The sequence below is a fragment of the Haliotis rubra genome, unplaced genomic scaffold, assembly GCF_003918875.1.
Source record: "Haliotis rubra isolate DU_JTF1 unplaced genomic scaffold, ASM391887v1 Scf347, whole genome shotgun sequence".
Taxonomy (NCBI): Eukaryota; Metazoa; Mollusca; class Gastropoda; order Lepetellida; family Haliotidae; genus Haliotis; species Haliotis rubra.
Window position 1 is genome coordinate 396110 of NW_025767021.1, and position 16247 is coordinate 412356.

Here is a 16247-nt window from a genome sequence, read left to right on the forward strand (position 1 = left end):
AAGACATCAAGTGATGGTGGTACCCACGGAAGACATCAAGTGATGGCAGTACCCACGGAAGACATCAAGTGGTGGTAGTACACATGGATAACAGCATGTGATGGCGGTACCACGGAAGATGAGATGGTACCCACGGAAGACATCAAGAGATGGCAGTACCCACGGAGAACATCAAGTGATTGTGGTACCCACGGAAGACATCAAGAGATGGCAGTACCCACGGAGAACATCAAGTGATGGCAGTACCCACAGAGAACATCAAGTGATGGCGGTACCAGCGGATAACATAGCAGTATCCATGACTACCACAACCACAGTTCAGCAAGGTCAGCAGGTAGACTGACTACTGTAGAGATCCTGGCAGTAATTACCACTCTACAGCATTGGCTACACGGTAGCATCCAGAACATCTGGAAATCTCTTCCATATAATTACTCCCTTGTTTTTATCTGCCTGCATGATTTCAGCTGCAGTACATATTCTATTTTCTTCCAATCTAAATTCAATATCATGCATCAAGTGAGTAGGAGAAATAAATCTGAACAGTCATCACATATGCCAGCAGTTCTATTCCTGTACAAGGAATCAAAAGATGCCAATGCTAAATAGTCCACAGCCTTCCTACATGTGGGAAAATACGATATACAGCTGTACAGAGTGACCTGTAAACGACTATATACATACTGTATCATGGCAACACGTCCATACCCACTGGCCCTGAATAAGAACTTATATCATCACCAAGTGGTTGAACTGTGAATTCTCTTACGTTTTGTAATACGCAGAAATGACGAGAAGGGTTACTCTGTCTCGCCAGATTGTGTGCAGAATGTGTTCCCTTTGTATAGTAATGTAAAACATGTATGGATAAAGCAAACTCCTGATACCCCATTGCCAATGATTCATACTGAATCTATAATTGTCTGATGTCATTACTGTGTGTGGGAGAAAGTCAGCTGAATATTCAAATAAGGAATATACACTATACACTCTCCTAATGGGCAAGGTAGAATAGCGAGCTGAGTAGTCATCACACATTTCATCACAAGTAAGCAGGTCGTATACAAGTCACCTCTCCTTGATCATAGACTGCATTCTAGGTGGATAGTCAATTTCAAGTTTTCAACAAGAAAAGTAATTCCTGATTTCTTTATTCATCAGTAGAGGGCAATCTTCAGGATATCCCTGTGAAAAGTCACCTTCACTATCGTAGCTAGCAACAGCATAAACCTTAACACTAATGCTAATTATGTGGTGCCTGTTAGTGAGAGATATCCTACCTCTTTACAAACTGGTAATAGACACTATATGATCAGCTGACTATAAAGCCGTGGCACAATGCCAGGTAGGGGGGAATATAATCAGGAGGGGAGGACTATAATCAGGAGGGGAGGGGTAATGGTGCTAACATGAGGGATGGAGCTACCGTTGTCACCGCAGTGGCAGTGCTGGGAACAGGTACCTTGGAAACTCACAACTGTTTTTTATTGTTTCTTGGCATACAGAGTGCATGTTATAGCCTGTACTCCAATTTTATTTGCTTGAACATTTGCTTCCCTGGTTTGTAGTGACTGAGTGAGTGAGGTTTTATGCCGTTTTTAGCAATCTTCCAGCAATATCACGGCGGGGGACACAAGAACGGAGTTTCACACCTTGTACCCATGTGGGGAATCGAACCTCGGCCTTCAGCATGATGAGCGAACGCTTTAACTACTAGGCTACCACACCGCCCCATCCCTGGCTTATACTACTACTAAATAGTAGACTCACATACATTTCATCACTGTCTGAATTGTGGACATTGTGCACCTCATCTTTATAAATTACAAAAGTAATTGTACTTTCAATTGAAGAACTTCATCTAGTTCTCTGAAATCAAACAGCCAAATCATTCTCAACCTCATTTCAATTTCGCGTAAGGGATCTAAAAAACTATGTTTTTATTGATGAATAGAGGTCTTAAAACATGTTCTTGTAATGACACTTAAAAACAACAACAGGTTTTGAATGTATGCAGTCTTTATCCTGAATGCTCTATCCAGAGCCTTGAAGCACCTGTCAACTACCTGCTGATCTACCTTGTTCTCATACACCCTTTGGGAACATTGAATGTCAATCAAGCAACTCTTCAGACTTTTTACCTCTTCATGACTCACCTCAGTGGACAAAAACATGTCAAACATGCCATTGAGAAACATACATCAGTCACAGGCACACACTCAGTACACAGAAAGAAAGGATCTCAATCCATCTATTGCAAACTTAATTGACAGATTTAAGAGGAAATGTCACAACCAAGAGACATATGGGATGCAGGTAACACGTCAAGGGAGTTAACTCCTTCTATAGGTTGACGTCAATATTGTTTTAAAAATGCAATAGTTTTGCTCAGGATATTGGGAAGCAATACTTTTCAGGATTTCCTTTTAATGTTGGATACAGGTCTCCTGAGGTGAGGATGAACAAGTTGATAATAAAGGGACATTCAATTGGATGAATTGATTATGATATCACAAATCATCCCAGAAAATTAAAGACATGTGGAACAGAATTGTTTGCAAATATTGTAAGTTATTCCATTTCTTCTTTGTTTTGAGCCGAATTGAGAAATTGAAGAATGAACTTACCTGAATATCTCTTCTCATCCTTGGATCTGGATATGACTCGGCCATCTTGAGAAATTTGTTCTTCCTGTGAATATTGATAAGAAACATTCATTCTACTTCCTGTACTCCAACGTTTGGCCATTGCAATATGATGGACAACCTATGTAATCAAGTCTGACACTATAACTGACACTGGACAGTGAGGGTGGAAGGTGACTTGGCCGGTGAAACCAGGAACTGCCAGAATCTTTGGGGTGGAGGCCGACACGGAAGTCAGTCCGCGGATCTAAAACTTGGATATTTGGGGGAAATGGCAGGAGTCGTCACCGGAGAAAAAACACGAAACCTTGTGATTGGGAAGACTACCACTTGTTGTGAGTGGTGTCGGTTTACAGCAGCCGATATACCTATGGTGGAAAGACAGAGTGGGTGTACCATTCGGCCTCTCTCTCACACAAACACACAGCCTCAATATACTGCCAAAATGGTAAACATGCATCTGTAAACAAATTCACAAAGGCTCAGCTCCCCTGAGGACTTGAAGCAGGTTTTAGATGAGGGTAGTGCTTGTACGATGTACATTGCAATGAAATGTACACAGTGATGCCCCTGTCGCTGAGGTGTTATACAGGGGCAGCATGTTGGTATCAACAAGCTGGAAGAACACATAGTTGCAGCACTGCCAAGGTGGATCCTATACATGGAGATGCTATTTGGGCTTCCTTAGTGAATTTCTACATGCCCCGTTGTTAATGTGTATAGGCGGGTACCACTCTCTAACACTGCATGTGCTAAGCCTATGTTGGAGTGCAACCCTTCCTTCAATTATCACCGTCTTTCCACTGTGTGTTTTACCTGCACAATGTAAACATCGGTCTCAGGTAAGTCTACTTTGATTCACTTTTTACAGTTTCTAATTACTCTTCAGGTGAGTTTTAAAGTTCAGACGTGACAGAAATGAACACTAGCTAGGAACGATTGTAGTGTGTGCTTCATCAGTTGTCAAGGCGATACCCTAACCATTGGGTCCAGTGTCATTTACATTACTGTTCAAACTGACATTCACATAACTGACAAACTTCAAATAGTTAGACACTTTCATAAATACATTAAAACAAGCTTCTCCATCCAGATGATTTTAACTAAAATCATGAAAATATTAACATTTACATGCATCATTAATACAGTTTCTGAAGAACATATTATTTATAATTATGTTTCATCTGGATAGTTAATAATGTAAGATAAGTAGCATGCTTAAACGATCTTATTACGAATCTAAATTTCAATGCAAACTTTAAAAACAAAACAAACATCAAATGCAAAACAAACAGCAAAGCAACAAATTATAACTCCTGACAAAACCACACAGCTTATAGTGAAAAATGTTACTATGGCAACAAAGCAGACAGTGTTACAGACAGAGGCAGACATCCGCATGCAGAAATATACATGTTCATTGTAAACCCCACAACATCAGATTTCTGCAAACATCCAAATCTGTTATGTTTTTCTTTGCAAACAACATGTCTTTATCTGATATTTTGATTACACTAACTTTCTCAATAGAACAATATAAAGTCAACTAAAACCTCTACAAACTTATGTGGGGTGGTGGGGCAGTGGTTTCAGCATTTACTCTTAGTGCCTCCATGGCTCGAACATTGCATACACACCTATTTTGAAAATAAATATTGAGCACATAGTTTGAAGAAAAATCTTTCAAAGGTGTGTTTACCAACATGACATGCTCAAGATATAAAAGTTAATTATTTTTTAAATTAATTTTTCACAATTTTTTCTATATCCTAGTCAGTTGAATGTGGAGAGAAAAACTAAAATATGAAATATCATCAAATTTACACATGAGCATGGGTACGTGGATGATAAAGGGTAATAATCAGGTGTGATGTGTGTCATATCACCCATTTTACCTCCACAAATATGATAAATATTGATACTTTGATATGAATGATTATGATAATCTCACATTATGACTTTCTCCATGGACTAATGTTGTGTATATTTGTATTAAGAACCCAACAAACACATTTAGTTAATATTGGTATGATACAGGTATTATAATAACAGTGGTATACAACCACTGAACACTTGCTACGGGATTACACATAATACACACTAAGTACACATTAAATGATGGGACTAATATGATGATTTCATAGCAAGACTGACAAGAGATGTATGAGAAGATGTTAATTATAATGTTATATGACAAAAAAACAAAACAAAATTGTAAGAAAATTGTAAATCATTTGTACACAAATATCTTGTTTGATAATTCAGAATCTGTGAAAAATAATTTTTAATCAAAAGGTGTATTCACTGAAATCATAAATGTGAAAATCCACATATACTCATGCCAAAAATGGTTTTCAAACCCCCTCCCCCAACCCTACACAGGCCTCACACCCCACCCCCCCCCCCGCCAATTAAAAAAATTGAAGGGGGTGACAACCATTTTTGGCATGAGTATATGAACATTATTCCCAAAACAAAGTTCGTTTGAAAATTTGTGAATAAAATTAACTCTTCTATCGACGGAAAAAAACAATGAAGTGAAATGGAAAGCACCCATTACAAAAGGCTGTGACACAGAAATAAATACCATGTATTGATGTAAATAATGACTATAAATGAATTGTGGTACACAATACAATGTTTTATATATTATGCATCTGATCACTATTACCCAGTTGCTTTAAGAGACATGCAGGCCTCAAGTCAAATGTAAAGGTTTACAGTCAAAGGGAGACAACTGAGATTTACAGTGCCTTGTGTGACATGAAACCAAAATGAGATTTTGAAAAGGCTTAGGCTGTAGTATCAAACTCAACGTCATTGAGTTAAATATCTAAATCAATCTGTTTGTCAGACCAATCAGTTCACACAAAATACATTTTTTATTTGATGGAAGCAACAGAATATTTTTCAGAATTGGTACATTTGAATTGCCTGGAAAATCTCACTCAAAGCAATGGATAATAATTTTCAGATGCATTACTTACGATTACCCGAGACGAGTGATAACTCTGTACATTATCTGATTGGTTCAATCGGAGTGAAGTCGTTGAGGTATATTCTGGAGGATTTGGGCTCGAGGGAGAGAGTGAAATAAACGACCTGGATCTGTAGGTCACCTGGGAGTAACACTCCACCATTAATACAATCCAACGGATGCACATACAACATTCTTCAGAACAACCCTTCATCTAAGGGGCTATACCTGTCTACTACTAGTGGTGGTGATGATGATGATGATGATGATGATGATGACAATAACGGTTAACAATGTTCAATCTGTTTTCCAGATGAGATCCTAAAACAGTACATGTTTTGAAGCATAATGCAGAAAACTAAACATATAAAAATATATTTATCATGAAATGGTAGAAACTGATCATTTAATTCTGACAATCCCTGCTTTGAACACTGAGATAGAATTACCTTATTCCTCGGGCTCTTTTCTTCCATTGACTGTTTCTCAAACAAGCTTTTTATTGCTTGGACGGACTTGCGACGATTCCTGAGATCATTCAAACTTGGGTCATGGAAATTTGATGTATTGTCCTGTACATGCTCAACAAGATTTGGCACTGACAACGAAAATTTAGAAATGTTTGTCTCCAAGTTTCTGTGGGAAACCTGTTTAGGTCTGAGTGTTTGAGACCTATGTTCACTGGATCCACCCAACACGCTGTCATCACTAGCCTTCCTGCCCAAACTGGCCACTCTCTCATGCACAGACGTTTCCAGGTGAATATCATCAAGAGATGTCTCATGGTTCTGATGAAAGTCTTCAGTATCACAGATTGTGTGGTCTGCCCGTTTAGCAGGAGTTGAGGAGGACAGGGCCACTGGAGTTTCTGTTCCAGAAGTTAGCAGATCAACCCTAACATGTTGGAGTGTTTCCTCATCCAAAAGACGACCACTGATTGTGTTATCCACTCCATTGCTTTTCATGGAATCTGAATTCAGTTCCTTGTCCTCAGTGTCTGTCTTTGGTTTGTCTCCATCTTCTGAGCACCTGTCATCATATTCATCAGTTTCACATGGTATTTCAGGAAGCGAAGTCACACCCTTTCCCTCTGTCTTTGGTATTTCTCCATCATCTGGACAACTGTCACCAAGTTGTTCATCAGTTTCCCCTGGTAGAGTCACACCCTTTCCCTCTGTCTTTGGTATTTCTCCATCTTCGGAGCAACTGTCACTGTTTGGTTCATCAGTTTCCCTGGTAGAGTCACACCCTTTCCCTCTGTCTTTGGTATTTCTCCATCTTCGGAGCAACTGTCACTGTTTGGTTCATCAGTTTCCTCTGGTAGAGTCACACCCTTTCCCTCTGTCTTTGGTATTTCTCCATCTTCGGAGCAACTGTCACTGTTTGGTTCATCAGTTTCCTCTGGTAGAGTCACACCCTTTCCCTCTGTCTTTGGTATTTCTCCATCTTCGGAGCAACTGTCACTGTTTGGTTCATCAGTTTCCCCTGGTAGAGTCACATCCTTTCCTTCTGCATCGCCAAGGCAAGGTACATCACTACCTTCAGCGTGTTGGCAGTTTCTGTCCCAGATATACACTGAAGTCTTTCTGTCAGTCCCGTCAGCATCAGCTGGAGCTTCTCCTGAGTTTCTGCCATCATGGCCATTGAACTCCTCTCTGTCCTTGAGGAGATCTTTGTCTATATCATCTTCTTGTTCTGTAATACTGACTGATGTTTCTGTAACCATGGACACAGTTTCAGTTGCAGAAACTGATTGTAATAATGTATCAACATCACCACCTTCAGAGAGTGTTGTAGATACATCTGTCAAAGCATATGGGTTGTCTACTACAGCAAAAGAGTTGCCACTATCTGGTATTGCATCTGTGTGAGGTATGACAGTTGTAAATGGTTCTGGAATGTTGGTGGATGTTGTTGCACTGTCTACAACATAACTGGTTCTAGTAGTGACAGTTTCTTCATGATTGTCCACTGCATCAGTCAGTCCTGATGTATTCTGGTGCATCGCTTCAACAGAAGCATCAGCCTCAACTGGAAGCCCTTCATCAGTGTCCTTGCCCTGCTCTGTAACAACACCAGACGTACCAACACTACACACACCCATGTCCATGTCTGACATATTCACTTGTTTCTTAATACTGGTCACTTCCCTGCTCTCATACTGACTGGGTGTGTTTTCTGAGGTATAATTGGTCTCCACTCTCTCCAAATGACTAGAAATCTGTCTACTCTCCTGTACATCTGTCACAATAAAACTGTCAAGTCTAGAAGCTGTTTCTTCATCTTCTATGGACTCCTCAGATGCATGTGTTGTCTCATGATCCATGTCATCCTTGTGTGCAACCTCATCGTCTTCTACTCCACTGGTGGAACTCTCTACAACCATGTCATCCTTGTGTGCAACCTCATCGTCTTCTACTCCACTGGTGGAACTCTCTACAACCATGTCATCCTTGTGTGCAACCTCATCGTCTTCTACTCCACTGGTGGAACTCTCTACAACCATGTCATCCTTGTGTGCAACCTCATCGTCTTCTACTCCACTGGTGGAACTCTCTACAACCATGTCATCCTTGTGTGCAACCTCATCGTCTTCTACTCCACTGGTGGAACTCTCTACAACCATGTCATCCTTGTGTGCAACCTCATCGTCTTCTACTCCACCAGTAGCACTCTCTACAACCACATCACCCTTGTGTGCAACCTCATCGTCTTCTACTCCACCAGTAGCACTCTCTACAACCATGTCATCCTTGTGTGCAACCTCATCGTCTTCTACTCCACCAGTAGCACTCTCTACAACCAAGTCATCTTTGTGTGCAACCTCATCGTCTTCTACTCCACCAGTAGCACTCTCTACAACCAAGTCATCCTTGTGTGCAACCTCATCGTCCTCTATTCCACTGGTGGAAACATCAGCCGTGACAACCAGAAGGTCGTAGTGACTGGACTCACTCCTACTGGAGACACTGAGATCATCCTGAACATCATCCAGGAGACTCCAAGAAACATCCTGCCCACTTGGACTGTCCATAACAATGGCAGAGTCCTTGGTCACATCAGTTTCATCGTCAGTCTTAATACTGTTGTTTGCCACAGACATGTCAAGTGTTGAACCCAGACCAGTGTCGTCATGCTCCCTATCATCAGCGCTGCATGAATCCCCATGTGTGTCAACTGATGCTACACTGCTCTCCATCTGAGAATCCTTTGACTTTGTAATCTCCCCTGAGTATATCTGACTGTCATTCCTAGAATCCTCCTCCAAATCTGTAGCCCCTATACCAGGATCCACACCTGGAGGGACAATTTGTCTCTCACAAACATCGTTGTTTTCTGTTGATACAACCTTTATGTATTTGTATTCAGAATGTTCATCATCATTAAAGTTTTTGTCTTGCTCTGAGACTGCAATATGTTTCCTTTTTGTACTCTCACTGTTTTCTAACACTGCTGTTTTCATGCTACTCTCTTCACTGTCACAACTCTGCCAATCCACATCACTGACAACATCTTTCTGTACACCGTATCCGTCTGAGTCCTCACAAAAGCTGTCTTGTGACAGGGTCTTCTCTTCTGAGTCTCTGTCACTTGACGTCATGGGATCCTCTGCATTCCTCATGGTGTGGCCGAACTCCTCACAGTGACAGCCCACCAGGACCACTGGCTTCATGCCCTCCTGCCACTGCTGTTCCACCCTCCGGGCCACGCCGATCTCCACCGTCACCTTACTTCTGGTATTTGCCATTTCAGATTTGCCATCAAGAGCAGGCATCTTCTGAATGTAAGCCAGGTAGACCAGGAGCTGCTGTATAGATGTCACCTGGTCAAATGTTTAGCTATCACTGTATGTCTCATGTGATGTGTGTGTCACAGTGAGCTGATGCTGGCCCTGGTTGGACTGGACTGACCAGCTCTCACATGCCTTGAAGGGAATGTCAACTTACATAACACTTATGTCATCTGCTTACAAACTGGGATATACGCTCCACTTGTTATGGGCTCATCAGTTGAAACTTAATGTCAGGCAATGAAATTGTAGACAAGTCTGTTCTATTAAAGAAACAAAAGGTAGAACTATTTCTGGGGAATGTTGATGATCAGGATGGTGTTACACGTATCTGACAAAACTCCAGCTACTGGCCTCAAGTGATATCCCATCACCTCCGCCGAGTCACTGTGACATAGACACACGGATGAAAACTAATATTTTCCTCTTTTCCCAGGCTTTTTATTTATGCAAGTTTATTTCTGATTGGCAGACGTCCATCACAGGATACCACAATGGGGCAGCAGGACACAGCTCTTCACCAGCTATAGAACAGGTAGGAAGTACTTCTCATTCACATCTTCTTCCACTGCACTAAACAGTTGACAATAGATGACTGGTCAATACATCATCAATAAGATCAGTGTGTACCTCCCCACGGGCGACTGGTTCACAATGTATCCTGAGTCGGTAATGGTACAACTCCAATATGTATCTCACATCAATATGTCCTCTTCATATAAACACTTCACATACTTCCCAGCTGTTCCAAGTCACCCTGCAATAGAATGGCCATTGTAGACAGTTACAAGACATTAACGCAACCACCCTGAACTGTTCACTGCAGTCTGTACCACTAAGGCTACATGTCGACCTAGACCCAGCTAGCATCAATGTTCACTGGTGGGAAATTAAGACCTAAGACTCTAAAGAATACAAGTGATAAGTGATAAACCTTCCATAATGTTCCCCAAACTGAAATTTACGTGCAATGTACAACTATGTTTATATTCAGCAAATGTCAATCAATATAAGCAGTAAGAAATGTGACCTATATAGCAACTGTAACATAGTAGACCTGAATTGTAAGTCACTTTCAATACAGAATTTGAATGAGAAAGAAAGCCAGCAGTCAGTACAGGCTAAGTCTGTCCGACAAACTTCCCGGTCTACACACCAGAGGATATACAAGCAATCCCAAACATACATGAAACAAACTGGCTGTGACAACTTGAAATCAACTGTCAGTTCAAACACGCACTCAGAAGATTAACATCTCAGGGGTTAATGCTGAACTTCCTCATTTATCAAATATCTTCACAGACTATTAGGTGTAGAATCCAAACCGGAACTTTGAACCAAGAAAGTCATTTTGTTTTATCTTCTCAAAATATATAACCATAAAATTTATGTAAAGCTATTCAGACTTGCATCTTTAGTAAAGTATATTGTAGTAAAGAATACAAAACATACTTTATTTCAGATTTACTAACAGTGAAATAGCTTCTCTACAGGCAAATCTATGGTTGAAATCTCCGAAATCAGTTCATTTACTTTTCAGAATTTCAGTTTCAAAATAACTGCGTTAGGTACTTTATGAGCTTTTGTATAGGCATAAACTTGGTCTAATCATTATATGTCTAAAATACCACTGATGCAGCATTCAATTTTAACTCACTTACTCTACAAAACATTTCCCCCAATTGCCAGCAACACATACAAGTAATTAATATACCTTGTACTCTATAGCTCGACACTGAGCAGCTATCTATATCAGTATAAAGTAGTAACAGATCTAAACCATCCACTTCTTCATATCAACCCAGTCACTGTTATAGTCCCTTGTTGTCGCTAGCACGTAGCTAAAGATCTATATCACCCTCGTGTCATCAGTGATGTAACCAATCTACTTGTCAACAGACACGTACATATCAACTTCACTCTCACCACAGGAGAAGGTTGTGGGCTGACACTACACGTTTACTTTACAACACTGTGCAAACGTTGTCTGCGAGGACAAATCTACAACCCATCCACAGTAGCATCAAGCAAGCACTAACCTCAACAAAGCCAGAAACATATATCTTGTCAATGTCAAATGACTTTTCTTGAAATGCGCACTAAGAAACCAAACCCATTATTTGAATACAACAAATTTAAGAAAAGCACAAACATTCTTCTGATCACTGTTTAGATAGACAGCAATATTAAGATGGCCTCAAAGAGACAGACAAACAAAAACAAATGTAAATATTGTTATAAAATACCTTGACAGTAAACATACTCCAAATAAACAAGCCAGTTTAAATTTCAAATGTTTGAAAATATTTAAATCATGAAAGCGGTGAAAGAAATGAGACACAACTACCTGACTACCTGAAGGACGACCACCATACTTCTTTGTTATGCCATCTGTTGGGATATTACACAGCAATACACAACATCCATCCTCTTCAAAACTCTCCAAACCCTTTACCAAGGCATGTGTTTTTATAAATAGCACCTGAACTCACTTAATAGGTACAGAAAAAGATTAGCTCTCAATTCACACACTGATCGTTTATCCTCTTACTGAAGAAAAGCCTAAGTTCTTCACATCATATTACATCACAAGATGTCCTGTCCAAGCTACAATGATATTACAGGGCAACACAATGAGTGCTACCTTTATTCTCCTCTGACAGCAATGCCCCTAACAAACCACACCTGATTGCAGGTATTGTCAATGCATGATCAGTGAAGCAAAACACTGCAGCTTGGCCCTTTGTTCAAACACAAATACTGAAATATTTCTTGAGTGAGAAATCAAATTAAGCTTGGCTTTTGTAGACTCTCAAATTTCACAAGTGAATGGGGTTGGTATTTTGAAAATATCTCAGTCCAGTTTACAGGTCTGTACTTTGCAATAGTGTTCTGCATGTCAGGAATGTCTGTCACCATGCTGGTTAGAGTTACCCCCCTTTACTCATTATTGAGTCACTGTGCTCTGGGGTAAATCTGTTTGCATGATTGTGCATCCATCCAGAACATGACCTTAAATAGTAATAACACACTGAGTAACCCTCTCAATGGAGTTAGGAATGTATATTCATTACTCATAAGGATATTATCCTTTTAAGAGATAATAACTAGTTACACAGATTTTAAATAATGTAATTACACAAAATGTAAATCTTTATTCCCAGATAATACTTGTGAATTCTTTTTTCTTATATTATCACCGAGACAAATTTAATGCTTTGATTGAGAAATACAAAAATGATATTAGCCCCTTGGAAAAGATGTTGGTTTATTCAATAGTAATGATCATGATGAGGTTTATTTGGAAGTCACTGGTATATGTTTCACCTGTACACAACATCTGATTGCCTTGATTAAATATTCACAAGCCTAAAGTGCATTTAATAAAATTCACCTGGATGATACGAAGCTCAACAGCAAAATATAGCCAAAAAGATACCAACAGTGGTGATAGTGTGGATAGTGGTGATAGTGTGGATACATGTCACACCAAGTGTGAGAAATGAATGAACATTTACTGAAAGCTTTCACGACATCATGATCGAAAACTCAAATTGTACTTTGAACTACAACATAACAAGTACCCCTAAAGTCACAGCTCATTGTCCAACATTGAATAGATAGCAAGGTCTCCTTGTCAAACAGGCTTCCATGAACACCATATATCGTCTCTTCTCAAATCCAGCACCACACATCGACTCATATCCAATCTGGTCTTGTCACTGGCCCTTACCACCTTTGCCATCACAAATTCAGGTTACAGACCACGGATGGGATGTTACCTCCAAACTGTGTGTTAAACTCATCACCGACTTAAAAAACAAACTTAAAGCTCATGGTCAGCTGCTCTGTCTCCAATCACACTCCAAACTGTTTGTCGCTTGTCATTTTTATCGTCTGTTTGTTGAAGGATTTGGAAGTGCTTGAAAAGCTTTCATACCATGCTGACTGTAGATTATAGCCCTGTTTTAAACTTTGTTCAAATACTTTCATTTATTCAGCCTAAAATATTCCCATGTCACAGTTCAGGTCAAAATACATTTCTAAAATTACATTTTAAAATAATTTACACATGTAATTACCAGCAAAAGGTATGGAACTGCTCTTAAGAAGTTCAATATTTACCTTTGTACAGCCGCACCGCCAGAAAGGGGGTGTGGCAGTGGCTGCTATCAGTCACATGACAATAGTTTCTATCCACTCTACTGCAAGTGTTGAGCAAGTGTAAAGCAAGTGTAATCACTTCTTATCAATATTATTATCAGTATATACATTGTTCATTATCTCACAACAGTCTCTACTATGAACAGAAAGATAAACAAAAAATATTATGTATTCATGAACTACACAAACCTATTTCTTTTCAGCATTTTATGAAAATATAAGCCATTTTGATTGGTAACTGTAGGTTTGATTTCCAAATTGTCAGTATATCTGATATATTTTATGTGTTTAGTTATGCTACATATCTAAAATCAATGTTTTCGGAACAGATAATACCCTTTTAACCGGTTTACACTCACACTCTGAAAAATCAAACAAAAAGATATTACCAGAAAACTGGACAAAGACGAAGCATTTGACTCATGATAGACATCCAAGCTTTAGCAAGAAAAAATATGATGATAATTAACCCTCTGATGAAGGAGACAGCAGAGTATCTCCTAGTCTAGACACTGTCTCCAACTACAGATGATTTCCTGAATAAATTGAAGCCAAAATCATCAGAATACAAATTCCAAATTAATCTGTGCAAACATGTCTGTTCTTTGCAAGGAGCCAATCAGGTAAGCCTTGGCAGCGTGTTCTTTGTTCCATTGTCTAGGTCTGCTTTGTTAGCCTGGCACAACCCTAGGACTGCCACTCTCAGGGGTAATTGAAAATGATCTAATGTATGATCTCAGTTTTCAATGCACTGTCATTAAGTTATTTTTTTTCTCAGGTCGTCGTAACATTTTGATGTAAAGCTTGGCTAATTATTTTGCAACAGAAAAGGAAGCAACTAAATGTGAAATTATGATTTACCTTTGCCACTATAGGTAAAAATACTGTGAATTATGAAACTATTGCAAAAACAGTGATCGATCTTTGTATGCATTAATAAGGATATGCATTTCATGTGGACACACCTGAGTGTATGTCAGGTTATATAAACAGTTTTGCATAGCCCCAGATGGTGTGACATTGTACGCTCATGGGTGGGATTGCTGCTCACGACGTCAACCACTGGTCCACTGACTCCCTCTTCCTACACATGTGCCCTGACAACACTCAGCAGCAAGAGTCATCCCTGACATCACCAAGCACCTGCAGCGACTGAGGACACTGCTGTCTCCCAAAGGGTGCATGGTGACCGAGGACACTGCTGTCTCCCAAAGGGTGCATGGTGACCAAGGACACTGCTGTCTCCCAAAGGGTGCATAGTGACAGAGGACACTGCTGCTACAAAAGGTTACATGGTGACCGAGGACACTGCTGTCTCTCAAAGGGTACATGTTGACCGAGGACACTGCTGTCTCTCAAAGGGTACATGGTGACCAAGGACACTGCTGCTACCAAAGGGTACATGGTGACCGAGGACACTGCTGTCTCCCAAAGGGTGCATGGTGACCGAGGACACTGCTGTCTCTCAAAGGGTGCATGGTGACAGAGGACACTGCTGCTACCAAATGGTGACCGGGACACATCAAAGGGTACATGTTGACCGAGGACACTGCTGTCTCCCAAAGGGTACATGGTGACCGAGGACACTGCTGCTACCAAAGGGTACATGGTGACCGAGGACACTGCTGTCTCCCAAAGGGTGCATGGTGACCGAGGACACTGCTGTCTCCCAAAGGGTACATGGTGACCGAGGACACTGCTGCTACCAAAGGGTACATGGTGACCGAGGACACTGCTGTCTCCCAAAGGGTGCATGGTGACCCAGGACACTGCTGTCTCTCAAAGGGTACATGGTGACCGAGGACACTGCTGCTACCAAAGGGTACATGGTGACCGAGGACACTGCTGTCTCCCAAAGGGTGCATAGTGACAGAGGACACTGATGTCTCCCAAAGGGTGCATGGTGACCGAGGACACTGCTGTCTCCCAAAGGTACATGGTGACAGTATGAGTTGTTACATTAAATCAGCGATCTGTACTTACTTTCAGCACACTGCCACTAAACTGGCGTCTAGACATGAAATTTGGTCAACTTGATCTACACAACTATCAGATTGATTCATCCTCCCCTTGGCTAGTCTTCTTGCTTGGAAATTGTTCAAACTCCCGAAAAGGTCAATTGGTCTGGGTCCAGCAAACAGGAAGCTCAACTGGCTGGAGGCTCAACTCACAGCAACAAACTAACAACCGTCATGCACACTTCCAATAAGGTATCCATGCAGTATGCCTGTACAAAAGTCTCAAACATAAATGTAGACTTGCGATAGTTGTATTGCTTAGAACATTTCTTTTCCATAACATCACTACCCCAGTAGAAGAAATTAGCCATGTCCATTCATGAATGCTTGAAGGATTGATTAACCATCATCCCATACAGTGATGGTGGAGCAGTATGGTACTTGGCTACCATACTTACTTGTCTCCCCTGATCAATGTCACGTTGTCCTTGAGAGTACAGCAGTTTGTGATGGAACCCAACACACAACTGGGGACATCAATAGACAAGGTGCTCCAAATTATTTATCCCCTTCCCTTCTGTGGGTGTTCTGTGATCGGCACACGATTGCAGGAACCTAACGCAGCTGGCATGGTCAATCAATGGCCTTCAGTGATCAGAATCTCCTCACCACCTACTTCTTCACCGTGATCAAGGCCTCCATGCTTGATCCAC

At 40.6% G+C, this 16247-nt stretch overlaps 1 protein-coding gene and 1 long non-coding RNA gene across 2 annotated transcripts in view; one reads left to right on the top strand and one right to left on the bottom strand.

The window, feature by feature from the left end:
- The window catches only part of LOC124284875, a 31838-nt gene extending 18327 nt beyond the window's left edge, over positions 1 to 13511 (bottom strand). The window contains exons 1-4 of the mRNA XM_046720999.1: positions 8507 to 13511; positions 7124 to 8266; positions 6072 to 6788; positions 2628 to 2691 (exon numbers count right to left, since the gene is read on the bottom strand). Coding sequence (XP_046576955.1) covers positions 2628 to 2691; positions 6072 to 6788; positions 7124 to 8266; positions 8507 to 9397 — 2815 coding nt within the window. The 5' untranslated portion in view covers positions 9398 to 13511. The remainder of the gene's footprint in view (positions 1 to 2627; positions 2692 to 6071; positions 6789 to 7123; positions 8267 to 8506) is intronic.
- LOC124284878 overlaps positions 3381 to 16247 on the top strand; it is a 74245-nt gene continuing 61378 nt past the window's right edge. Inside the window, exons 1-2 of the long non-coding RNA XR_006900665.1 lie at positions 3381 to 3487; positions 9885 to 9947. This is a non-coding gene — a long non-coding RNA (uncharacterized LOC124284878). The remainder of the gene's footprint in view (positions 3488 to 9884; positions 9948 to 16247) is intronic.